This window comes from Hippoglossus stenolepis, chromosome 8, assembly GCF_022539355.2.
Source record: "Hippoglossus stenolepis isolate QCI-W04-F060 chromosome 8, HSTE1.2, whole genome shotgun sequence".
NCBI classification, from domain to species: Eukaryota; Metazoa; Chordata; class Actinopteri; order Pleuronectiformes; family Pleuronectidae; genus Hippoglossus; species Hippoglossus stenolepis.
The window spans coordinates 11,872,920-11,897,409 of record NC_061490.1 but is presented as its reverse complement, the minus strand read 5'-3'; the positions used below and the strand labels follow the sequence as shown (position 1 = coordinate 11,897,409).

General features: G+C 40.1%; 3 protein-coding genes and 1 long non-coding RNA gene across 10 annotated transcripts in view; 3 read left to right on the top strand and 1 right to left on the bottom strand.

Moving 5' to 3' along the window:
* The first annotated feature begins 67 nt into the window (after window positions 1-67).
* LOC118114249 (protein tyrosine phosphatase type IVA 3) lies at window positions 68-19,034 on the top strand. 6 transcript variants are annotated; one of them, XM_047341039.1, is made up of 8 exons: window positions 331-571; window positions 3,451-3,951; window positions 5,434-5,590; window positions 5,693-5,785; window positions 5,925-6,055; window positions 6,359-6,433; window positions 6,990-7,142; window positions 18,988-19,034. In XM_047341039.1, the coding sequence occupies exons 3-7, from the start codon at window positions 5,495-5,497 to the stop codon at window positions 7,105-7,107; spliced, it is 513 nt and encodes a 170-aa protein (XP_047196995.1). In that variant the 5' UTR covers window positions 331-571; window positions 3,451-3,951; window positions 5,434-5,494; the 3' UTR covers window positions 7,108-7,142; window positions 18,988-19,034. The 6 variants fall into 6 exon arrangements, with proteins under 6 accessions (XP_035020479.1, XP_035020478.1, XP_035020480.1 ...); XM_035164588.2 differs by lacking the exons at window positions 331-571; window positions 18,988-19,034 and adding an exon at window positions 68-92 and having other exon boundaries at window positions 6,990-8,953; XM_035164587.2 differs by lacking the exons at window positions 331-571; window positions 18,988-19,034 and adding an exon at window positions 168-321 and having other exon boundaries at window positions 6,990-8,953.
* LOC118114247 (zinc finger protein ZFAT-like) lies at window positions 9,095-21,033 on the top strand. 2 transcript variants are annotated; one of them, XM_035164583.2, is made up of 24 exons: window positions 9,095-9,825; window positions 10,571-10,729; window positions 11,096-11,242; window positions 12,312-12,437; window positions 12,697-12,798; window positions 13,088-13,210; window positions 13,308-13,381; window positions 13,856-13,953; window positions 14,189-14,278; window positions 14,516-14,664; window positions 14,779-14,870; window positions 15,239-15,387; window positions 15,478-16,396; window positions 16,828-16,900; window positions 17,025-17,257; window positions 17,634-17,715; window positions 18,062-18,181; window positions 18,497-18,670; window positions 18,888-18,976; window positions 19,513-19,651; window positions 19,904-20,010; window positions 20,244-20,331; window positions 20,530-20,627; window positions 20,705-21,033. In XM_035164583.2, exons 1-24 carry the CDS (start codon window positions 9,807-9,809, stop codon window positions 20,903-20,905), a joined length of 3,651 nt encoding a protein of 1,216 aa, XP_035020474.2. In that variant the 5' UTR covers window positions 9,095-9,806; the 3' UTR covers window positions 20,906-21,033. The 2 variants fall into 2 exon arrangements, with proteins under 2 accessions (XP_035020474.2, XP_035020472.2); XM_035164581.2 differs by having other exon boundaries at window positions 16,795-16,900.
* Window positions 9,293-10,675, bottom strand: LOC118114250. Its single transcript, XR_004697433.2, has 2 exons — window positions 10,546-10,675; window positions 9,293-10,084 (listed from the first exon to the last, which is right to left on the bottom strand). It is a non-coding gene; the product is annotated as an uncharacterized LOC118114250 (long non-coding RNA).
* A 759-nt stretch (window positions 21,034-21,792) lies between the features above and the next one.
* The window catches only part of LOC118113279 (MDM2 binding protein), a 28,638-nt gene continuing 25,940 nt past the window's right edge, over window positions 21,793-24,490 (top strand). The window contains exons 1-5 of the mRNA XM_035162810.2: window positions 21,793-21,977; window positions 22,336-22,419; window positions 22,516-22,589; window positions 23,766-23,914; window positions 24,162-24,220. Of these exons, the coding sequence (XP_035018701.1) occupies window positions 21,911-21,977; window positions 22,336-22,419; window positions 22,516-22,589; window positions 23,766-23,914; window positions 24,162-24,220 (433 nt within the window). The 5' untranslated portion in view covers window positions 21,793-21,910. The remainder of the gene's footprint in view (window positions 21,978-22,335; window positions 22,420-22,515; window positions 22,590-23,765; window positions 23,915-24,161; window positions 24,221-24,490) is intronic.

Below are 24,490 nucleotides of genomic sequence, written 5' to 3'. Positions count from 1 at the left end.
ACCCACCGAGTGCCTTCTGGAAGAGAGGGGGGAGGTAGAAGAGTGGATGAAGAGGAGGAAAGGGAGGATGAGGAGGAGGAAGGAGTGGAGGGGTAAGTGAGGCTGCTTTATCTCTCTCTCTATCTGTCCCTCTCTCTCTCCCTCTCTCTCTCTCTCTCTCTCGCTCTCTCTCTCTCTCCCTCCCTCTCGCTCTAAGAGCATTAACTGTAGAGTGTTCTGCTGGTGACAGGGCTGTCAGGGTCAGATGGCTGCTCAGCCTGATTAGACCAGCTCACAGCAGATCCTCAGCCACGGCACACTGCACTGCACTGCCACAGCAAGGTATAGAGCTGCACACTGGAAGATACTGTGCACTGCAGGCGACGGGCGGGGAGGGTTGAGGGTGAGGTTGCTCCTCTGCGTGACAGTTGGGGCAGAGCTACAGGTTGTTGCTGCTTCGCTGGCACAGATTTCAAGCTCCTGTAGTGGCAGAAACAGAGAAGAGAAAAAGCAGTTGGACTTCACTTCATTGTGTGGCACAGAGGAGTCGATATTTAGTCTGTGTTTGGAGATGACATTGAAGAGCTGACTGGTAAGGACACACATTCAGTACATAGTGCGTTTGTTTTCGTTGCGCTTCAAACTAATATCATATTTGGCAAAGGCTCCTGATGCTGACACGCGGCCAAAAATTACAGGTTCGGTAACTTTTGAGAGCAACAACTTGAGTGACAGTTACAGCACATCATAGAGGATTTACATGCATTTCCATTGCAGAGATAGTAATCACACAAGTTCACCGCAACTCACAGGGACCAGGAGGACGAGGCTGCGCTGGCATTTGGTGACTGCTGTTCCCACAAAAAAATTTGATGTGTCAGAGAATCAGCTGCCAGTGTAGATACAGCTATAAATACAGCTGCAGGTATTCAGTGTCTACAGGGGTTGACTATAACAGGCAGTCAGCTGGTTGGTTGTCAGCACTCAGACTGTTGCAGGACTTTGCTGCTGCTTCTGCAGGACTATGGTGGAATTGTCAGTGGGTTTGTGTGGATTTCCCTGTTCAGCAGCCAAGCTGTCCACTGATGTGAGAGGCAGGGCTGTGCAGCTTCACAGAAACATTTCAGGTATTTAGCATATGCTCCTTTTTCCAGTCACGATTGGAGCTATTACAGAACCCCCTACAGGTGGAAGGATGTCGAAGGTGAATGTGCTGTCACAGGATTGAACCTATTCGAGGCTACTACTAACCTGCCTACTTGTTGTCTTTAATGCTAACAAGCTTACTGTGTCTCATTCACCATCACGTTAGAGGTACTATAGGAAAGTTTGGTTGCTTAACACGGCTGTAAGATAATATTGAGATCCATTTTTAACTCACTTTGAGTCCTGAGTCAGCCTGGGATAGGGAAACATACAGGCAGTCACACACACACACACAACTCGGGAAGCACCTGTTTCTACAAACCAAACTGCGCTATAACGTAACAGAGACGATCGGATTTACAGTTTTAATTGGAATTACTGCTACTGTCTAGCCGCCGCTCTACGGCTATATGGCATGCTCTTTTGTTTGCGTATGTTATTTTTATATGAAGTCAATCAGCTAAAGTTGAGGAGAGTTAGTATTTCCCTTTGATTCAGGTTTAAATACTTTTATCAAGTCTATCTCTTCCAGTAAAGTAATTGCATTGCCTTGTCTGTGCCTCCAGTTTTTTATCCTGCATGTTTCAATTTTTATTTTGTTGTACCAGCGAGGTTTTAAAAAAATAAACAACATCTCTATAAATTTCAGTAAAGGAAAAAATAAACGTTTGTTATACATCATTCTGTATTGACCTCTATCCTGATAACAAAGGATAAATTCCTAATTATGGATGGTCAACAACCTGGAATAGACTACACTCTTCTGGAGGAGTGAGGGAGTAAATTGGCATGTGATCACGAAATGTGTGCGTGTGTGTGGACCGTCAGAGCAGGGGTGAAGAGGTGACCACAGATTACCCAGATTACCTCTGGGCTTTCTCTAGTTGTTTGTCTGAAGGTTTGGGCATGTGAGTGGGCGGAGGGTCACATCTCTGAGCACCTTCCCTCATGTCTCCCTCACTACCTCTGCTCACTGTCCTCAACCTCTAAATGTGAGAACAACTTTACTGTGTATTTGATATACAAAAAGATATTTTACTCAATAAGCAAATAGACCACAATTACACTGTTTTGGATTGTCAGTTAAACTACCGCCGGTATTTTCCTGCAGGATATTATATTCCTCAGTTATTAAGCTATTGAGCAGATGTAATGCCTTGTTTTGATTTATAAAAAAAGGGCTGCTGAGGAAATTACATTATATTTTCAGAGCTGTGCCCATTTTTCGTCTCACTGCGTTGCATTTAATGAATGGAGCAGATGCGAATTTTCTGCAAACACATTGAACCGATAGAAAAAGCAGTTTGGCTCCAGGTAGCATAAACGAGACACAATCCACTGAGTCGAGGGGAAATCAAATGAAACATTTGCTTTTTAGACTTTGTTCCCATTTTTATCCTCAGAGAAAATTCGATTTTGTTGATATTGTGCAGGCTAATCTAATACAAATTTTCCCTATTTTGTAAATCCCATCAAATATTAGATTTTAGAGCTCATGGTGCATCTGTCGTCTTTTGCAAACCCTTAAGTGCATGTCTGTTCAAGTTGCTATTATTACACATAAGGTCTTGATATATGGCAGCCTTTTGGCTTGTGAGTCCATAAACATTGCTTGTAAACGATCATGGGACCAAAGAATTTTCAAATGTACTATTGCGCCCAGCGAAGCAGCACGAGTGTGAGGAGAAGGGCAGAAGCTGGAGCACAGGAAATCTTTCCAAACAACAAAACATATGAGCGGTAGTGGAGCAAATCTCAGCCAAGCAGCGGCTAGCAAGCGCAGGGTTTTGAGTGAAAGCATTACAAAATCTTAACGTGAAATTAATAAGTGCTTTCAAACTGAAAGACAACACTCTTAAATAAAGATAATTTCAAAAACAATTGTAGGCTTAATCTCATATTTGAAAGCTATGCTCCTACGTAAACCCTACAGGCCTTTTGTTTTGGGCCATCTTTACTGACACCTGCAAACATCATAGAAATCCATACACTAAAAATGTAATCATTATTTTAGAAAAGATTGGAAGTGATGTTTTACACAACAACTTACATATGTACATGATGGGTTTTGCTTCGCCAATGGTGTCAGGAGGTGGTTGACCTCCTCTGCTTTGGACTTCTATATTCTGGCTTCAATAAAAGCATAAAATCTTTAATTATTTTATATGTTCATGTTTGTATTTGTGTTTTAATCTCTACAGCAGCCAGTTAGTTAGTTGTGGACCATTGGAACAAATGCTGAATTACTGAAATTGTATTATCATGAGAATATACAGTAAGCTCAATGTTTGACCAGTTTATGCCTCTGTGTGTTTGTCCATTCAGAATCGCTGGTTGATGGAGTTTGTGCAGCGGAGTGGTGACTACTGCCACGCCCAACACGTTTAGACCCTATGTGGGTGAAGGTGGACTATCCCGTCCTGGGGCCCTGAACCCCAAAAGACCATTGGACATTGCCCTCTGAACCAGCAAGCTCATGGGGTAACAAGCGAGGTCTCGCTCACCAGAAGATAACTGGAGAGAGAGAGGGAGAGGGGAGAGAAAGCCCCTCAGAAAGACAAACGAGAGAAAGAGAGGAGCACAGGACAATCAGAGAGATAAAAACAAAGATTGGGACACAGAGAGAACTGACACTGTAACCTGTTGGACTATAGGATACAGTCAACTGATGGTGTAAAAGAGTCAAGACGACAGCACCGTGGAATTGTGATTATAACTTCAACGGCTATAAACAGGAAGTTCCACCACGGACAGGAAGTCCAAAATCACCTGAGAACTGGTATAAGTGGAAAACAAAGCAGCAAACTGCTACAGCTGGAGCTAAAGGTGAGAGGTAACTGGTGACCAGACCAAATATGGTGACGCACCAAAGCTTTTAACTCCTGTACTTTTCGGTCTTGTTGTGGCGTTCCACACATCATGGCTTGTCAGGATCTGTGGTGTGCTGTCCATCATTTATTTACTTTCATGTGTGGACTCGTGTGGAAATTCTTATCAGTGTTAAAATAGTAGCTGTAGTAATGTGAGGCACCTCTGAATTACGATTATTATTTTATCAACAACATAACACCTTTGTAATCCATTCAGTGCAAAATACAAAATATAGAAGTGTGAATGTTTCCTGAATTGAAGAATAAACAATAAAATGAAGAGTAAAAAATAATTGAATCACATAAAGAAAGATGATAAAATGTATACATATACATTTTAAACAATAAGCAGTCAGCAAAATAGATTACGGTTATTGATAGTAAAATTATATCCTAAAATAAACTCACATCCCTGTTACCTTCATCAAAATGCAACAAGAGCATTGCCGATCAAGGGGCTGCTCTAATGAAATAGAAACACACCCACATACACACACTTACAATGCCCATCCCTATCAGTCAAGGTTTTACAGCTCCGTCCACATGACTTTCACACAGCTGTGACAGAATTTGTATCTTTCTAATACATGTGTTATCCCGACTGATTTGTGCTATGATGCAAAGTCATGAGGAAGATGTCAGTCAAACACAGTCTGTGCAGTCACATAGTCCAGAGCATAGAAGATGGATGACATTTCTCCACTTGCTCCCACTAGGTTGTTTGTTTGTTTGTTTATGTTGTACAAAAACTAAATGTGAAAATTACAACTTGTCATTTTACTGGTCGCTCTCAATCCTTTTGTAAAGCTCAGATAAGCTAGGCTAATTACCAGGTAGCTCTACATATATATTTGGCATAGTAAATAGACTGTATTTATGCAGAGCTTTTTTAAGTCTTATCGACCACTCAAAGAGATTTACAGCACAAGCCACATTCACCCAGTCTATATGTGGAGCTTCTTCTGTCACACAATGGCCGTCAGGGGCAACTTGGGATTCAGTTCCCTTTGGCACGCAGACTGGAGCAGCCGGGGATCAGAGCATCGACACCCTGGTTTATGGTCAGCCCGCTCAAACCCCAGAGCCAAAGGTGGTTTTTGTCTGCCCCAAAAAGTTGAACAATCGCTTTAAGACTTTAACAGGTGTAGAACAGTGAAGTTTGTGATATGTGGCAGGTTCTACTAAGAGGGATTAAGATATACATGTGATGTCACTTTGCAACAATCAAGACAAATCTGTGAATTTGCATTAGATCAGAGAGTCATGTAAAAGATGTTTGAGATAACTACTGTCGTGACACTTTATTGTGATCACTAATGAACACATGGGGATTTTGTCATTTATTATGTCATTTGATAGGCTTTAAAATGTGCTCCAAACATAGCTCACATATTTGAAATCATAAGTTTGTCCCTGATACTGATCTTATGATTAACAGCTAAGGGCTAACACATAAAGGTCAGAGGTCCTCCTGGGACGTCAAGATCACACTGGCCACCATGAACCGTCCAGCTCCAGTGGAACTGTGCCACAAGAACATGAGATTCCTCATCACCCACAACCCCACAGACAGCACTCTCAGCTCCTTCATAGAGGTAAGCAACACGTGTGTGTGACATCAGATCACTGCAGAGCTCCAGCCAGAGAGATAATATGCACATATGAAAATCCTCCTCTACCGCTGTTTACCCCTCCAGGACCTGAAGCGGTTTGGTGCCACCACTGTGGTTCGCGTGTGTGACATCACTTATGACAAAACGCAGATTGAGAAAGATGGCATCACTGTGGTGGTGAGGATACGATACAACACACACACACACCACACACACACACACACACACACACACACACACACACACACACACACACACACACACACACTTGTGATTGATTGGTCGATTGATTGATAGTGTTCTGCTTTTCTTTCAGGATTGGCCCTTTGATGATGGAGCCCCACCTCCGACTAAACTTGTTGATGATTGGCTGGGTCTGCTAAAGAAGAACTTTCAGGAGGATCCAGGATGCTGCGTGGCAGTTCACTGTGTGGCTGGACTGGGACGGTACGATTATTCACCAGTAAAACATGTGCATCACACACCTTTAAGTATGAGGGGAGGAAGAACACAAACACACACACACACACACACGTATAAGCACAGAGGGGATTACCTGATCCTTAAAGTAAAGGCCATTGAGGTTTAGTAAAAACCTGCGACTCTATAAACCAGTCATCAACTGCTGGTGTGACAACTGTAACCTGATCACTTGATTTATCTGAGATACAAACTATAATTTCTTCAGACATTAGACCAAACAGAAAAATATGTGACTCTGACCCTGTGTGTGCTCTTACATGCATTCAGGGCTCCTGTGCTGGTTGCCCTGGCTCTGATAGAGAGTGGGATGAAGTATGAGGAAGCTGTTCAACTTATCAGGCAGTGAGTACATTTCTATTTCACATCCTGTGTATTTACCCTCATGCAGTTACAACAACAGAAGAGCTTTTCTGCTTATGGATTTGTGTATTATACATGGGCAAAAAGGTTCTTGGCTCAAATCCTGGTTTGGACAGGGGCGATTCCAAATGTACTTTGCATGTTCTTAGGTCTGCGTAGGTTTTTTCTGACATGCAGATTGGAGTTAGGGTAATTGGAGACTCTAAATTGATGGTAGGTGTGAATGTGAGTGTGACACAATTGGGTCCTGACTTTCTCTGGAGTTTTTCTTTCACACATGAATGACGCAGCAGGAGATTCTCCGCTCAGATGCGTTCACAGCAACTCACCTTTGGAGAATCTCCTGCTGTGTTCTCACGCTGGAGAAAGTCTGAAGCTTCTTACTCGAACATTCACTGCATGTCTGAAAGCAGCTTAACAGGTTTAAAGTAGCTGTTGGTAGTCAGCATGTACAGACGCACTGAAAGCAGCATTTTTAAAGGTGTCACCACTGACTTCTACCTTTTTCCACCTTGTTTGTGTGTTTGCATATTTTTAGGAAGCGTCGTGGAGCCATCAACAGCAAACAGCTGACCTACCTGGAGAAATATCGATCCAAGCAGAGACTCCGCTTCAAAGACTCTCACACACACAAGAACAAGTGTTGCACCATGTGAACACACACACACACACACACACACACACACACACACGCACACACACGCACACACACTTACATTCTCAGGAATCCAACCATAAGCCTTGCCTCACCCGCATCATTAGCCCATTAGTCTGGGTCTTTCTGAGAGTTTTTATGGTAATTTAATAAGACTCAATCTTTCTTTGTAATGATTACTTTTCTTTCAAAGTTTAGTCTATTGCATTTTCGCTTCATTATAGAGTTTAGAGCGATGTAAAGAAAGATGGGAAAGAGATGAGGAATGGAAAATCCCACAAATATTGAGTTTTGTGGCTAATTGTTGAGGCACATTTGCTTCATTAGATAGTTCTGTTAAAAACACAAAGTTGGGGTCACGGATAATGTGATGAGGTTTTTGTATCACATTCAATTTTTTCAATAAATCAAACCCATGGTGTGTGCGCACAGGCACACCTGGAGATTTACTATATAAACCTGATGTATCGGCCTTCAAAACCTATGTACAGATGTTCAATATTTTTAAACTAATCTATAATGGAGGAATGTAATTAAATGCAGTGTTTGTGTTTCTTTGAGATTAATGTTTTGCTATGAGAAACCTTTCGAAGTATTTTTGCTAGACGAAAAACTTAAATCAGTGAAACCCAAGAATAACATCACCCCAGCAGCTCAGTGTTTTTTTCAGTGTTCTCTTCTAACATTTTTCCTGTTGGTGTCTGTTGGTGTCTGTTCGGTGTTACTGGAGATATAAGGGCTAGTTTTCATCCATTCGTACACAGCTTCTATAACGCAGATGGCTTACATGAAGCCTTTATTAGGGTTTGTCACAGTCGCTGTTTTAATATTGCGTCATACACTGTGCTTGAGTAATGTGTTTACATATGTGTGTGTGCATTATGTGTTATGCTCTGTTAAATGACACCCACTGAATGAAACGTAGTGGTTAGCAGCAGCTGATTTCACGTGAGGTTATATATGTTACATATGTGTTATATAAATAGGAAATGTTATTAAATCCACTGTAATCTCACATGACATGAATTCAAGAGCAATGTAAACTAGATGTAAATAATATTAAAAGAGGAGCCACAAATTGTCACTTTCTTCAATGTGAATCTCTCCCTTCATTCGGTGACTACGAACAAATGTGCAAAGACCATTAAATCATTTCTGGTATTACAAATATTTTTTTACATAATGGTGTGGTCACGGAGGAACGTCTGTCACCCCAGCAGTTGATGACACTTAGTCAAACTCTCAGTTTTAATCCGACATGAACGTGGACAAATGAGACATTGCTCTAATTCTATTAAAGATGTTGCTGTGCATTGTCACATCTTCTAGACCAGGTTAAAGTATCTGACACATGTTTTTTTCTTGTGAGGTGGAGTTTACTTATTCACTTGATTTGTTCCTGAATGATTCATGTTAACAACTGCTCCTGACACTTGTTTCATTTTTCATTCAGAATTGATTTGTGTTTTTTTTTTTCTTCTGATAATAGAGCATGCACTTTTATGTATTAGCAGGTTGCTTATGACAGTCACCTCTCCATCTGAGTTATGAAAACTCCAAATCTCCATCGATTTGTGAGAAAGAAATGAGTGCAGGGTATGTAAAAATAAAAGAGGCAGTAGTAAGGAATGAGGGTAAAGACATTTTTTACCTGGCTACAGTTTGTTGTTCTTCCTTATATAATGAATGTGTGTGTGTGCGTGTGTGTGTGTGCTTGGTTGCCTTTAGCTGTTGTTGCTCATTGGGACTGGCCTGAGCTGACACTTCTTTAATGTAAAAACAAAATGCTGTAAATGTTTGTATGTCTGTAAATTCTTGCATTGTTTAATAAAAGTTTTGTCATTGTGTCTATGTGTTAATAGTTGTTCATCAGTTCACTTTTACAACGTTTGTATGGGTACCTATTTTGTGGCCTTGTTACTTTTTATTTTGCTGGAAATTAGAAAACATAAAATCACAAATTGAAAATAAAAACAGCGGTAAAAGAACTTTTTTATTACCTTTTTAGCTGCATAATAAAAAAAAAACTATTGTTACTACTAATGGATTTATAAATGCACATTAAGCCATGTCTACCAGCTTGACGATAAAGCCTTAACTGAGGCATTATAACTAAAAGCTTTTACCACAGTGCAGTGAATGGGTCTTGGTATTTGATTTATATTCGGACATGACAACATAAAGAATACTTATTTCAGTTATTTATTTGTTCCAAAGTTCTCATTAATTTGTACTATAACGTTGGATGGTCTAATTATGTTCCATTTTGCTGGAAATTATCCAACATAAAATCACAAACTCTATTGTAATTGAGCATTACTCTGTGAGACTCCCAACAGTTTTGACACCTCTTGACACAAATATGTTGGATAGTAATACAATAATAACAGTGGTAGAGGGAATAAAATTGAATCTATTTGAGGAAAAAAAAATATTCTTGAGGATGCTGGCTTTCCCCACCCAACTGCAATTCAGTCTTCCAGCCACAGAGATCGCTGTGTGCTACATTACCACCAGATCCTGTTCGATACAGTCTACGCTTCCGCTGGTGGGAATTACTCGTGTCGCAGATTCGACAGAAATTTCTACACACGTAATGCAAAATTCGCTCTAAATCTAAAGTAGAGGTTATATTTAGTCGTATGATGGCGCGTGCCCGTTGATAAATTAGTTTTATTTAGCTGCTCATGCGCTGGAGAAATGGATGCACAGGGAGCAGGTAAGAATTTTTGCTTCAACTCGAATATGTCGGATCTGCATTTTCGCTCAGGCCGAATCAAAATAACCAAACGCTTCTACATTTGAAACCATTCATTGTAAGAATCCGGCATTTTCGGTGGACTCCGTTGATATGATCCTCACTTTCGAATCCACGTGTTGTGCAGAGTTTGGTCCGAGTCTGTGAACATGTGTTTCCTGAAGAGTTGACTCCTCCACCGTTAGATCAGAAGTAATGAAAGTTTTAAGACATCATCAGACTGAGTGGACACAGAAACATCATCATCATCTTCATGAAGAGAAAAATAATGAAATATATGAACAGTCACTTTAAAAACTAGCTCATCGTTTCATGGCATCGTTATTTCCACTTTGCTGCGAATCTTTTATCAAGAAAACTCAATGTCCTGAGGTGCTACACATATGTGGGATGTTACTTTATGAAAAGTTTGAAGAAAATTTTAAACTCACATGGAGAAAAATAACAATTGATATTAGACCTGCAGCAATAAGTTCAGCAACTATTTTAATTTTAATTTGAAATTTCAAGTTTAAATGTGATGCCCCTCAAACATGAAAGTTTCCTTATATACTACTCTTTTTTTTACATCATATTTAGCTGTATGTTTATAAGTCTGCTCCCTGTTTGGAGGAAGATAAATGATGTTGTTCTTTTTCATTTTTCTCACGCTCTTATTTTAGAATGACGTGTTTTACTCACACCTTCCTTCTCCCTGTCTTTCCAGATGGTTCTGTGTTCATGTGTCGGCTGTGCAACCTCTTCTCTCCCAGTCGCCCTCTGCTCCTGGTCCATTGCTCCCAGGAGCATCCCCAGCAGGAGCCTCCTGGTGACATCATCATTGTGCTGCAGCCCCTTGAATCAGCGCCTGTAGAGACACTGACAGGTCAGATTGGGGCAGGCACTGCCAGGACTACTTCATTCTGTGTCATCGTTATGACTACCTTCACTAAATTGAGGATGAATTTGACTTGATAATCAGTGCAAGAATATTAATGTAGGAATCAATTTCACAACTGGACCATCATGTTTATTGTACAAAGTTATTTAGAAGATAATTAAAATGAAAAGCTATTACAACTAATGAATGTATTGGTATGATGTATTGCTGACAGTGGAGTTCTATGCAAATGCAGAAGCTACAGTAGAGCTTTAGCTACTCAGAAAACAATTGTTTGTGGCATAATCTCATTGTTGATTTTGGTCTTGTACATTGAAAACCCCTCTGTTCTGTTGTCTCTCTGGTCCACAGAGATCCCAGTGAAGCGAAAGCGAGGACGACCAAAAGGCTCCACGAAGAAGTCCAAGACCGACTCCACCCATTCTCTGGCGGATAATTCTCATGGACAAGAAGAGGAGAATAAGAAGCAGGGAGACCCACAAAATAGCTCAATAGAAGGTAGATCTGTGATTATTTCTTTTTCATGTAAAATATTGGACAATTATCATCTGGAAAAAGCTATTTAATGGAATTCACACTGAGTAAACCTGACAGCCTCTACTAACACAACAGCTTAGTTTGTTCAGTTGATCTGTTGACATTTTAAGCCGAGCAAAATGATTCCACTCATCTCTATAGATGAGTGGAATCATTTTGCTTTTCCAAACTTTCCGTGTGTCTACTCTGTTTTTAATACTTAGCTCCTACAAACAGAGGGAGCGTTTATCACAATAAATAAATACATCGGAAGTATTCGAGCTTTATTCAACAAACATTATTTGAATCCTGACAGTGTTAAAACATTTATTTTCTTGCTCTATCATGAAAACTCAGAACAACACGAGGAGGCTGTGTGATGATAGTTAGAAATAAAAATGAAACCCTCTTATGTCTTTTATTAAAAAATGATTCTCACAATAAATATTTCCCATAAAATATTCATAAACTCATAAATGCACATTTCATTCATATCGACCTCATCAGACATTAACTACTTCTCCTCTCTTCCTGCTTTGGCAGCAGAAGCAGACATTACTTAATTCCCCATTTTTTATCTGCATCACTTCATAGTTTGATCATGAGACCAAAAAGCTTAAATCTATTTGGATAAAATTCCTTTGCTCATTTACAGTTTATCCTTTGCCCCACTTTTAAAAATCTGAAAAGTATTTCCAGGGTTTCTTTCATATTCTAGTTGTTTAATCATATTGTTTAAATTTCACCTTGTTGATTATCACTTTTGTCTGTTGCTGTAACACAATTTACCAGCAGGTAGCAGTGTTTCCTCTCATCATATTTAGTACAAGTATTATTCATCTTTCTGTGGCTGCTGCTTGTAATACATGACTCCCACTTTTAACATGAAGGCGCTTGTAAATCCAGGGTTAACTGGGCCAGTTGATAACTAGCTTAGTCTACTTTAACCAGGACGGCCAATGTTGGGTTCAATGATTCTTGTAAATATGCTAGACAAACGGTTTCCTTCACTCTGCATTCTGATTCTTTTTTTGTTATGTTCTTCTCCTAGGTGAAAGCTACACTAGGATTTTGGAACTCGATTGTAAAAACTGCCATCGCACCTTCAGCAACAGACGACAGATCCTCAAACACATATGTCTGAGAGAAGACGAGGGGGACAATGAAGAGGAGATTGGTGAGGAGTGACATGGCAAAGACATACATTTGAAATAAGTAACAAGAACAGATAAGTGAACATGTGCCGCATATCTTGACAAACGACACTAAGTTGGGTGGCTTTCTGGAAGCATTTTAGAAAATATAATTACACATCATTAAATATGTCTGTTAACTAGAAATGTTGGGGATACAGTACAGAACAATACAATTTACATACATTCACTGCACTTCATAATTCAGATTGTTTGGACTGATTAAAAAACAATAATTTTCAGGGGGAAACTTTGTCGGAGAAGATGTTGAGGATTCTGCAACTTTGGACCATGCAGAAGCTGATCCAAACAAGAAGAAGAAAAACACAGAGAAGCCAGAAAAAGGTAAGTTCATGTTCTGGACATAGTTTCTTTAAATACTTTCTCACATTTATACATTTGTTTTGAAGTCTGAAAGCAGATATGATGGCTGTGATATTTACTGTACCCTGAATGAAGACATTAAAAGATATCTACCTCTATTAGCTAGTCTGGGTTAGAAGTGTGCCATTGGCTGAAAGATGCCTGCAGTCATTTGATCTGCATACATACTCAGTGTTACTGTCCCGAATCAGTTCAGGTTTATTTTTACAGTCCAAACAGGCTGAACATTTTTTTGCTGTCTCTTTTTCAGACATTGGCAGCTTCAGATCCCAGAGAAATGGCCGAAGCCAAATATCCAAAGAAGGAGACGCAGCAACAGAAAACAAGAAATCAGTCATCAGCGTTGTTCTGAAAGAAGATCAGACACTTCCAGGTCAGAGTTTTTCTTTTGTAAATGTATGAAAATAAATAAATGTCTCGATTATTGAAGGCAGTATGTTGTATGTATAATATTAACTTAATCTCAACAGGTGTATTTAAAATGGTTCCAGTAGAGAAAAGTTCAGGGGATACAGAGTCTGCTCTCGACAAGACTCAGCCTCAGGTAAAAAAAATACAGAAATATGAAAGAGACAACTCAGAGAAGTTACAGAAAAATACATTTTTAGTTGTATTTTCACAATTTTGATATATAAGATTTCTGGTACATCATGGATGTAAAGGAGGTTTTGTCCATGGTGCTCACAAAATTTTATATAAATATATAAAAGGTCTTTCTTTCAGTGTTTCATATGGATAAGTCCCTCTGAACACCTTTCATTGCAAGTACTTTACTGTCAAAATTGTCTTTGTGAAAGCTGTTGACTGTCGTGTATGGGTCCTACTGGTCACCGTGTTTTTTACAGAACGATGTTCTGTAAAAGTAAAATAAAAGTTATTTTTCCACAAATTTTTAGCATTTGAGCTGACTTTTAAATATGGAGATTCTGTGATTGCATTTTTCTTTCCAGTCATTTGTTATTATCTTACTTTAGTTGCTTCACCATTATGAGACAGGTTTATTTTCTGAATCTTTCAGGTCACCCAGCCGTCTGCAGTCGTCCAGAGTCAGTCACAAGACCTTTCAAGTGAAGCCACCATCTCGGACTGTAACTCTGAAACGGACCAAGAGCCGAGGTACTTTAATATAATGGATAATCTTTATCTCCAACGATATTCTTTGAACGTAATTAATGATTTTGCATAATATCTCTATCAGTGACGCAATCTATCAAAACACTGCAACAGACCTGAAAGATTACCTATCAATCACATGCATACATAATGTTATATAGCCCCGTTTCAATATCGACTTGTAGTCGTTTGATCACCAGTATTATCTAGTCAGTAATCGGATCCTTTTGTTTTCTAGCTCCAACCCAACCTTCACAACAACAACAACAACAGAAGCAGCAGCCAGCAGAGGCTTCCAGGAATATTCTATCAAGCAAAATAATACCAAGTACTGTATGAATATTTTTTTAACAGTAATTTCTCTTTACAGTTGTTACATTTTCATTTGCAAGTAATTAAAACTTCTACAAGCATCATAATGTTTGTTGTAAATACAACATCATCTAATTTTACAAGTAGAGTTAAAAGTGATTTAGTTTGTTTGCTTGTTGTTCACTGTGCAGACATAGCAACAGTAATATCTGTCAATGGGAAAATACAATATTGTCGCTCTCTTGTCTCCCAGTTTACCTCAGAGCCAGCTGAAGATCTTCACCTGTGAGTTCTGTAAAAAGATCTTTAAGTTCAGACACTCGCTGGTCGCTCACCTCAGGACGCACACGCAGGAGAAACCCTTCCAGTGTCCACACTGTGACTACGCATCCGCCATCAAAGGTGAATCCAGGCTCGCTGACACACACACACAGACAAATCACAGCCAGAAAAAAAATATTTGTAAATATGTAAAAAACTGCTCACTTACCTATGTACTTTATTTTTTCCTCAAAGCCAACCTGAATGTTCACCTGAGGAAACACACAGGAGAGAAGTTCAGCTGTCAGCACTGTTCTTTCACCTGCCTCAGCCCAGGACACCTCAAGGTATTTGTATTACTTTAAAACTGTTATTACTACCTCCGCCAAGGAGGTTATGTTTTCCTCTGCGTTTGTTTGTCTGTTGATTAAATACTGGATGGATTACCACAAAAGTTGGTGGAAGGGTGTGGTATGGGTCTGGGGTTAGGGTTAGGCTAAACCTAGGCTAAACCTAACCCTAACCCCTAAAAATGCAGAATAGAAGTGAGTTGAATATTGCACCTGCCCTAAAAACATAAGATATTATTTGTTATTTGTGTTTTGGTTGTACTCTTTGATTCTTGTTCTGTGAGAGGCAGTTTTCTCTGTTTTTGATTCTGTCTTTCTATAGTCGTTGTGGTCGCTGCTGTAATTCTGCGTTTCTGGTCATGCAGGTCCACATAGAGCGAGTCCACATGAAGGTGAAGCAGCACTGCAGCTTCTGTGCGAAAAAATACTCTGATGTCAAGAACTTGCTGAAACACATGGAGAAACGTCATAACCTCAAAGACTCTAAGGTCCACCAGAGCTACCAGGAACTGAGGTACAACCTGCTGTGCAACGAAATTGAATTCATCTGTATCTACTTTTTGACCAACTCACCCACCTGCCTTTCTAATTCACTCTGTTCTAGTTTAAAGACTCGTCAGGGCCTAAGACAGCTCCTGTACCACTGTCCAACTTGTAAACGACGCTTCAAGAACCAACTCGAGCGGGAGCGTCACCTGTTGGTCCACGGGCCTCTGCGTCCCTTCGCCTGCCTGCTCTGTGACCATGCCGCAACCAAGCTGGACGCCCTCGCCGTTCATGTCAAGAAGCACCTCTTCCTGTACATGTGCTCTGTGTGTGACGGGAAGTTTGTCAGCTGTCAGAGACTAAAGAGTCACCTGAAAGAGTCTCACCCCGACCTGGACCAGGAGCAGGCCTTCAGCGACTGTATCGATAACAGCTACTTTCTGATACAGCCCGGAGGAGACGCGAGGGGGGACGAGGAGAGGGAGGACACAGAAGGAGGGGGACAGGAAGAGCCCAGGACAGAGCAGGAAGGTGGAGATGAGAGGATGATAGAGGAGGGTGGAAGAAATGGAGGAGGGGAGGAGTTGCCTGGTGGTGAAGCGGAGAAGCTGGAAACTGTTGCAAGGGAAGAGAGGGAGAATGAGGGGGAGGAAGCTAAAGCTCAGGGTGAAAGTTTGGAAGATGTGCAGGTCACAGAAGAAGAAACACAAGAAGTGATTTCTGTAGAAACTTCAACTCCCACTGACATACAGGACAAAACAACAGCTGGGGAAGCAGCACAGGCCAACTCAGTGGACCCATGCACCCCTGCAGCCGAAAATATTGACACACACGAACACAACACAAAAACTTGTCCATCACCGCAGAGCAATCACAGCCCTCACATGGAGGACAGGACTCAAGAAAACACACATGCAGCCAAAAACACAGACATACCTTCTTCATCAGGAAACTCAGACTTACCTGATTTAGGCGTTAACACACCTTCGTCACCGGTACCTCCAGGGGCAGAGGATCAAACCCCACATTCAGAGAAGGTAAATCTTTTTTTGTGGGGGGGTTTTGTCAGGTGTTTTTGTTTATCTTGCTTATTTCTCTTAGCAAAAACAGGGGAATATTTTATTTATTTTTTTGCTTGAAGTGACTGAATGATTAATTCATGATCAAACAAGGGTGATGGCAGGCAATGATAGTGTTAAAAAAAAAGATGCCTCAGTAACTATGTTTACTATTGTCATCAAAAAATATGAATAACAACAACACACCAATATGACTAAACCAATGGAAAAAATCTGAAAGTTCTTATGGTTCTTTCTTGTTTCAGTTATTGTTTGTATTGTTTGACGATATGGGGAAATTCTTACTATTATTGGTTCAATGTTATGTTATTTCCACTTGATTAATTTTAAGGGTTTTGTTTATCTCTGCTTTGAAGAGTGCATTCCAGCAGGTGTTTTCATCTCTTCAGAAGACTCACCTCAACATGGAGACTTTCCAGCAGCTCAGGAGACTTTACGGAGACTTAGAATGCCAATACTGTGGTGAGATGAGGAAACCCCCTTATGTCAACTGGTTTTGTTCTGTTATTTTTAGTTAGTTTTTTCTACATATTATTATTTTAATACTAATACTTTAATCCTTTCCCCCTATTTTTCTGCTGCACAGGTAAACTGTTCTGGTACAAAGTCCAATATAACATCCACGTACGCACCCACACCAAGGAGCACCTGCACTACTGTACAAAGTGTAGCTACTCGTCCATCACCAAAAGCTCCTTAAAGCGGCACCAGATCCAGAAGCACAGCGGTTTGCTGCTGCCTTGTTCTAATCCCGGCTGTAAATACACCACACCTGACAAATACAAACTACAAGCCCATCTGAGGACGCACCAGGAACAGGTAACCGGCCTGAGGAAATCCTCAGTATTCAGAGAAGTCCTTTTTGATAGACTGCCTGTACACCCCTGGCACACTGAGGAGTTCAAGAGCTGTTATATTTAGTTTGACCTCTTCACCTTTTGTGCTGTGGTTGGAGCACACGGCCTCACCTCAGCTACCTCAGAGAACCAAGAGTCCTTTTACCTTTTTACCACATCCTGGAAGAATTATCAATCTCTGATTCCATGTTATTTTATGTAATTACACATTTGATCAAAAGTAAAATTTTTGCAATAAGAGGAATTTGATCTGAGCCGTAGGGCCAAATAGTTTTTTGTTTTTGTGAGGGATGTAATAACGACATGATGATGTCTTTGTCTTGCTGTGGATTTTTCAGGGGAAGAGTGTGGCCTGTCCCGTCTGCCAGCAAAGCATCGCAGAGCACAAGCTCAAAAACCACATGAAAACATCCCACCCTGGTAAAGAACACACAAATATACCCAGATATTTATTTGCTCCATCTTTAGATTAGCACCTCTAATTTAGCTTTGTTTCATTACGAGGCAACTGTTTGTAATTGAGTATGCTCTTTTGGCACTGTTGAATGTTTTTTATAACCTGGAATACCTCCATTATTTATGGGGAAATAATTCTAATTTGTTTTAACTGAAACTTTGTCTAGATTGGCATAAATACCTTGTCACATAGTCGTGTGTGTGTGTGTGTGTGTGTGTGTGTGTGTGTGTGTGTGTGTGTGTGTGTGTGTGTGTGTGTGTGTGTGTGTGTGTGTGTGTGTGTGTGTGTGTGTGTGTGTGTGTTGGACAGATGGGCGGCCTGTGCGGGGAAAAGGATTGATGGCGCAGCGTGCGAAGAAGTGCCCGTACTGTGACTCCTACTTCCTGAGGAAGAGCAGAGACTTTAAGCAGCACATCTGGGCCCACGAAGGTGAGACATCCCTCTGCCTTTAACACGCACACACAATCACAATGTTACGAGTTTTGTTGCGAGGAAGTGAAAATATTAATCAGAGTCCTCCTTCCCTCGGTCTCTGCTTTAACAATTGCACACCTCGATAAAATGTTAACCTTGAAGTTACATCTGTCACGAGGCTGTGGTACCTTTCTTGTCAGGTTGAAAAACCCCAAACTCTAGAAAAAAAGTACATCTTTTTAGCATTTGCTGTTTTCCGATATTCTTATCGAGTTGTGTTTTCTGGGCTTCTTTTTAAGTGTGTATTTGCACATGTATCCATCTGTGCAGGTCTGAAGCCGTTCCTCTGCAGCTTGTGTGACTACGCAGGTCGCAGCAAGAGTAACCTCAAGTCCCATCTGAATCGACACAACACAGAGAAACCTCATCTCTGTGATCTGTGTGGTAAAAAGTTCAAATCTAAAGTCACACTGAAAAGCCACAGACAGAGCCATACAAAAGAAGGTATGCAAACTCTCCTGTGTCACTGCTGATGATGTTTTTTTTTTTATTTCAATGTTTATTTCTTTTTCTATTTGCTATTATCTTTTTGATAATTTACCTATTTTATGTTTTATAATGATTATGCACTGTACGTCACAAGTGTTCTGTTGGATTAGCAGAGATTGAGGATGTGCAAAGCGATGATAAAAAATAAGATCAGTAATCTTTGTTTGTTCAGGGAAGAGGTTTCAATGTTCGGAGTGTGACTTTACCTCGGTCTCTAAACCTGCCCTGCTCAGACATAAGGAGCAACACGCTCAATTTAAGGTTGGAATTCCCACACACACACACACACACACACACACACACACACACACACACACACACACACACACACACACACACACACACACACACACCTTATTCTCAGTATGTAGAAATACCATTATACTATAATGTATCTCTATTAATGCATGGTAATTTATTAGTAGGGAGATATTACCTACAAACCCCATTCATTTAGTCTGTTTGGGAAACATAAATTGATTTCCATAAAGTATGTAATAATTTTAATATAATTATGAATTTTTTGAATATTTATATAATTTATTTGTAATATACAGATGTGTGTATTTAACTTTTACATTTCATCTTTCAACAGTTGAGTCTCATTTAGTAGATAATCAGTAGATTTAGTCAACCATTCGCAACCCGTTTCCTCAAGCAAATTTAAACAATACAAATGGGTCATAAACAATCACTGTTGATGAGATGTTCAGAAAAATCAATAGATATTAAACAATTCAGGCTCGTCCTCCTCATATTTCCTGTTTTTACTTGTGTGTGTGTTTTTGTCTTTGTAGCCATTCCGTTGTGCCCACTGCCGCTACTCCTGTAACCTCACTGGTCCTCTGAAGCGACACTACAGCTTGAAACATCCAGATCAGAAATATGAGAATGCCGGAACCGGGCTGCCCAATGCTGATGCTCTGAAACAGCAAGGTCTCACCTCCTTTCCTTCCTGTTTTTAACGATACACTCCTCTTCAGTGTTTGAACTGTACAGAACCTTGTTTCCCTGGTTTCAAAAGGCCCTTTACAAATAAAGTTCACTTACTTACGACCATAGGACCTTTGTACACTTTAAATACTGTTTAAAGTGCAGTTGATGTTAGGGTTGGGACTGTCAGGAGTGGGAATTTATTTGATACAAGGTGAAAAGGGTTACTCATTGTTTGTGTTGGTCTGTGTTTAGGTGGAAAGAAGTGTCCTGATTGTGACTTTGTTTACGGCACCAAGTGGGAGCTGAATCGCCACATGAAGAGCAAACACATCCAGAAAGTGGTGGAGGAAACCTGGGAGGTAAACATGTACACATACATAGACTAGACAGGGAGAAAAAGAGGCATTGCATTAATTTACTGGTCACTGAATGTCTGATTTAGACATTTTGAAACTGCTGCCAACATATGAGAAGAAAGAGATGCTCACTAGCTACACCATGATATCACATAGTATACATAACAGATGTTTTTATTTGTCAAAGCCTGAGTTTTCAGGATAATACAATATCTGCCATATGTATAAATATCCAGACTGGTGAGACAATAGAGGCCCAATATGTGACTGTGGGGGATGAAGAGCTGCTGACAGAAGAACCTGTAGCAGCGCTGCACGACAACGGTAACAACACCAACAGTGACAGACATGCGGTAGATAAGTTACTCAGCCTCTGCACAGACCAGAGACCTTTTAAAAAAATGTTTATCTGCACAAACAATCTGGGAAGTGCTGTTTGTTGCCATTTCTATTTATTTATGTTATGAATGGAATTTAGTTTGTGCCTTGTGTAACTAACACACACACACTTTTTTTTTTCAGTTGATATCCAGGAGATCACTGAGTTCAGTGCAGAGGCTCATGATGCTGTCACCTCCATGGTCGCCATGGCTCCAGGCACTGTTACCGTCGTACAGCAGGTAAACGTCATCACATCACTCACTCAGAATAGTGCGACTGGTTTCAACAAAACTTTGACGCTGAGTTGTGGCAAAAGTTGCAGGTGGGTGACGAACAGGAAATTGATAACTGCGGCGAACAGCTGATGGTGGTGAACGAAGACGGGGACTTAACCGGTGACCAGGTGATGGTGGTGGAGGATGAACATGGCCTGGAGGCTCTGACCGTCCTCACTCAGGGAGAAAACACTCACCACTACATCGTCTACGTTCAGGAACACACTGTAGAAATCAACTAGCAATGCTAGAATTTTAACATAAGATTATTGACCTATCCACACTGAGTGGCTCACGGATTATGGATCAGTTAGTGAATGTAAATAAAATCAAATGTACAAAATTAACAATAAAATCTTGATTTAGTAAACGTTTGTTCGTCTTCATTAAGAATTTTCTTCATCATTCTTCAACAGTTAATGCAATGCTTTGTTTTGTGATTAAGTGACATATTATTTACTTTCTATAGTATTTTATAAAGTATATTTAAACATAAAGACGTTTTTAGAGAATCTAAACTTTGCATTATGATCTCACTGTAGCTCAGAAATAGTAATAACACCATGCTGTGTCAAGTACACAAATCTGACAGTATTGACTTGTGGTGAATTGTACAGACTGCCATAAGGTTGAAAATCAGGTCAGCCTCCACCCTGGCAAAGACAAACAAGTCACAGCACAGACTGGAGATAAGAATTGTGCTTTAGGAGCATATGGAACCACCCGCCTTCATGCAGGATATTACCACAATGAGGGTAATACCACAATCTGTTGATGTGAAACAACAATCTATGTTATGGATTTATTCATTGCTGATGATTTTTCATCGAATGACGCTAAAAATTCAGCTGAAATTTTGCTTTTTATTTCCTGGCAGCAGGTGGGATATCAACAAATAAAAATTAAAAAAAACACCCCAATGCCAGATTAATGCTGACAGCACACAATAAATATGTAAAAACAACTGGTCGTTTTATGAGAGGAGAAGAAAGACAGCAGGTAATAATAATGAATGAAATGAGCTGAGCAGCAAAGATTTAAAAACTACACAGCTGGTTTATCTGCTGTTTCAGTCCCTGTCCAGTAGGTGGCGACGGCGCGCTTTGTTTCCAGCCACCGGCAGATTACACAGAAGAAGAAGAAGAGCGGTGGGAAATTTGACAGTGCGCGAAAAGCTGTTGTTCTTATTTCTTCATTATTTGACTCCACACAGACATTAACAGTGAATTAACTCATGTTTACACGACATGGACCGGTACGTGTTGCTCGTTTCTTTCCGTCAAACTGACGACGAAGCGACCGAGGAGAATAAAGGTGAGTTTGAATTCCTCCATAACTTCTCTGCTACCGTCAACACTGCTAAGACGAGTTCAGTCTAGTTAGCTAGTTGATTGTTTACAGTAACGTTTGGATGGATTCATCTACTGAGGTTTATCTGGTGGAGGATTTAATATCTGCGTCATATAAGTTAACCTTTCGTCAGATACATCTGTTTAAAGAGGGAGTTGATTCTCCTGCAGTTAGCTTGTTAAGCTGTGACGTCTTAGTGGGATATGTACAGTGTTTTCTTGGCGAGGTCACATTATCTAAATGGTTCTATGTTTTTAAACTTTAATGAATTAGTAGTCCAGCTATGATGAAGCCTGAGAGCTCAGTTGTTGTCTGTTCACAGGTCTGGAGCCAGTGCAGCTCATATATAACAGACTGGTGGATATCTCCTCTGTGGAGTCGGTGAGAGGGATCTCTGGGTTTCCAGGTGCAGTAACTCAAAGGCTTCAAGTGTATCTGTTTCCCTGCGTCTCATCGAAACAACAAAACCTCACTGCACCTCTTTCCTCTGCATATCCCTCAGCTTGTTCTCTGGATGGCAGCCCAGCCGGTCTCAAGTGGTACTTCGCTGTTCAAGCTTGCCAGGGAGCAACACAGGTGAGACACGAAGGAGAGATCCGAGACCATTAGAGCAACGGCCCCGAGAGGACAACGCACTGCAACTCAAGAAAACACACTCAGATAGACAAAACACGTGGAAATGGAGAAAACAGCTTAGTCAATTTGACGACACGTACCCTGCAAATACTTGCAATACAGCCAAATATTGTGTTGTGAGTATTTGGCTGTGTTGTGAATATATGGTTATATTGCGAGTATTTGGTTGTGTTGTGAGTATTTGGCTGTGTTGTGATTATCTGGTTATATTGCGAGTATTTGGTTGTGCTGTGAGTATTTGGATGTGTTGTGAGTATTTGGTTGTGTTGTGAATATCTGGGGATGTTGTGCTGATTTGGTAGTGTTGTGAGTATTTGTAGCCCGTTTTCAATTTGCCGCACTTGTGCTGTCAAATCGATGAAATGCTTTCTCTATTTGCATGTGTTTTTAGGATGCAGTGCATTGACTTCTCAGGGCCACAGTCATATTGCCATAAAGAGTAGTTTTTGTATTCCTAAGTTCTGAGTATAAGCACATATTTGTGTGCTTTCTTCAGTTTGTGAGGCAGTAAAAGCCTAGAAATAAGACTTCGGGGAGTAGGGGCTGGATATTGATTGAAGTTTTTGGCTCCAGACTGAGTTGCAGGTCTTTCATGTGATATCAATCTTTTCACTGCAAAGTCTTTATGAGGCTGAGGTATTAACCTCTCAAAGCTATAGTATAATTAAGTCTATGTTCAGCCTAAATTAGTATCTGATATGCTTCAGCAACACAAGCTATTTCTTTGAATTAGCTTCCTCGAAATGTAAAACAGAGAGAAAGTGGGAAATGCAGTTGATCTCTCCCACATCTTATCAAGTTTACTGACTGTAACACATGTATTACTGCATTTGTAGTGGTGGTCAGTGTTCACAGTAATCCTGAAATGATTACATCAATCCATAATTGCAGAACAGTCTTTTTCATCTTGGCCCTGAACTGTCAGAGCAGCTGATCATTTAAAATGTACTTCATAGAAGCTGTTACTTCACAATATCAAAAATTACAAAATTATCTTTGGCTTGAAACATGCAATCATTGTACTGTCACATCACATTTGTCTGAGGTATAGCAATAAATATAATATAGACACTAAAACAAAACAAAGTTGTTAAATGCATCTCAACTGTTTTGTAGTTTTGCAGCTTGGACTGGGAAGAGTTGGGAACAGGCCATCAGAAAACTGATGGGGAGGAGGAGAAGCCTACTGCTGTGGAGTCATGTCTCAGTTGTCTGAGTAATGAGGAGGCGCTGGAGCAAAAAGCTGATCAGCCAGCACTCACAGAGTGAGTGACACATATTCATATTTAGTGTTTTTTTTATGTAAATATACAGGTTTACATTTTCTTCTCTGTGGGAGGATTGTGCTAAATTCATCTGTGTGAACAATTGTAAAACCGATGTGAATTAATGATATTGATATTATTTGAAGGTACTAAATTGTAAAGGGTTATTAAAGGGGTTAATATCAAGATAAGTCCAGATGTATTATTTTTCCCTATGGGACCTGATCTGAATGGCTTCATTGAACAGGATGTTCGAGGAGGCTGCAGAAGGAATTCATCTACTGTCAGACAAGCTACCACCTCCAGGTACAGTTCACTGATCCATAGTAGCTGTGAATAAATTTAAAGTTCTGTCATTTGTGTTGATGTTGATGTTAATGTTGTCATGTTTAGATCTCTTTTTCTTTATAATGTAAAATAACTTACATGAAATGTATTAAGATTTTTATTTTAATGCAAATTTTTTCAGGCAATTCAAAAATTGTACTTCTCAGATGATTTTGGATATTGTGATTATTTTTAAAGCCTGGTTCACCAGTTTTCTCTATTTTGTATTAACAAGGAGAGGAATTATCC

Coding starts and splice junctions, on each gene's coding strand:
- LOC118114249 (XM_047341039.1), top strand. CDS start 5,495: ATGAACCGTCCAGCTCCAGTGGAACTGTGCCACAAGAACATGAGATTC. Junction 6,056..6,358: donor TGTGTGGCTGGACTGGGACG/GTACGATTATTC, acceptor ACATGCATTCAG/GGCTCCTGTGCTGGTTGCCC. Junction 6,434..6,989: donor GCTGTTCAACTTATCAGGCA/GTGAGTACATTT, acceptor GCATATTTTTAG/GAAGCGTCGTGGAGCCATCA.
- LOC118114247 (XM_035164581.2), top strand. Junction 10,730..11,095: donor GCCTGTAGAGACACTGACAG/GTCAGATTGGGG, acceptor TCTGGTCCACAG/AGATCCCAGTGAAGCGAAAG. Junction 13,382..13,855: donor TCGACAAGACTCAGCCTCAG/GTAAAAAAAATA, acceptor TGAATCTTTCAG/GTCACCCAGCCGTCTGCAGT.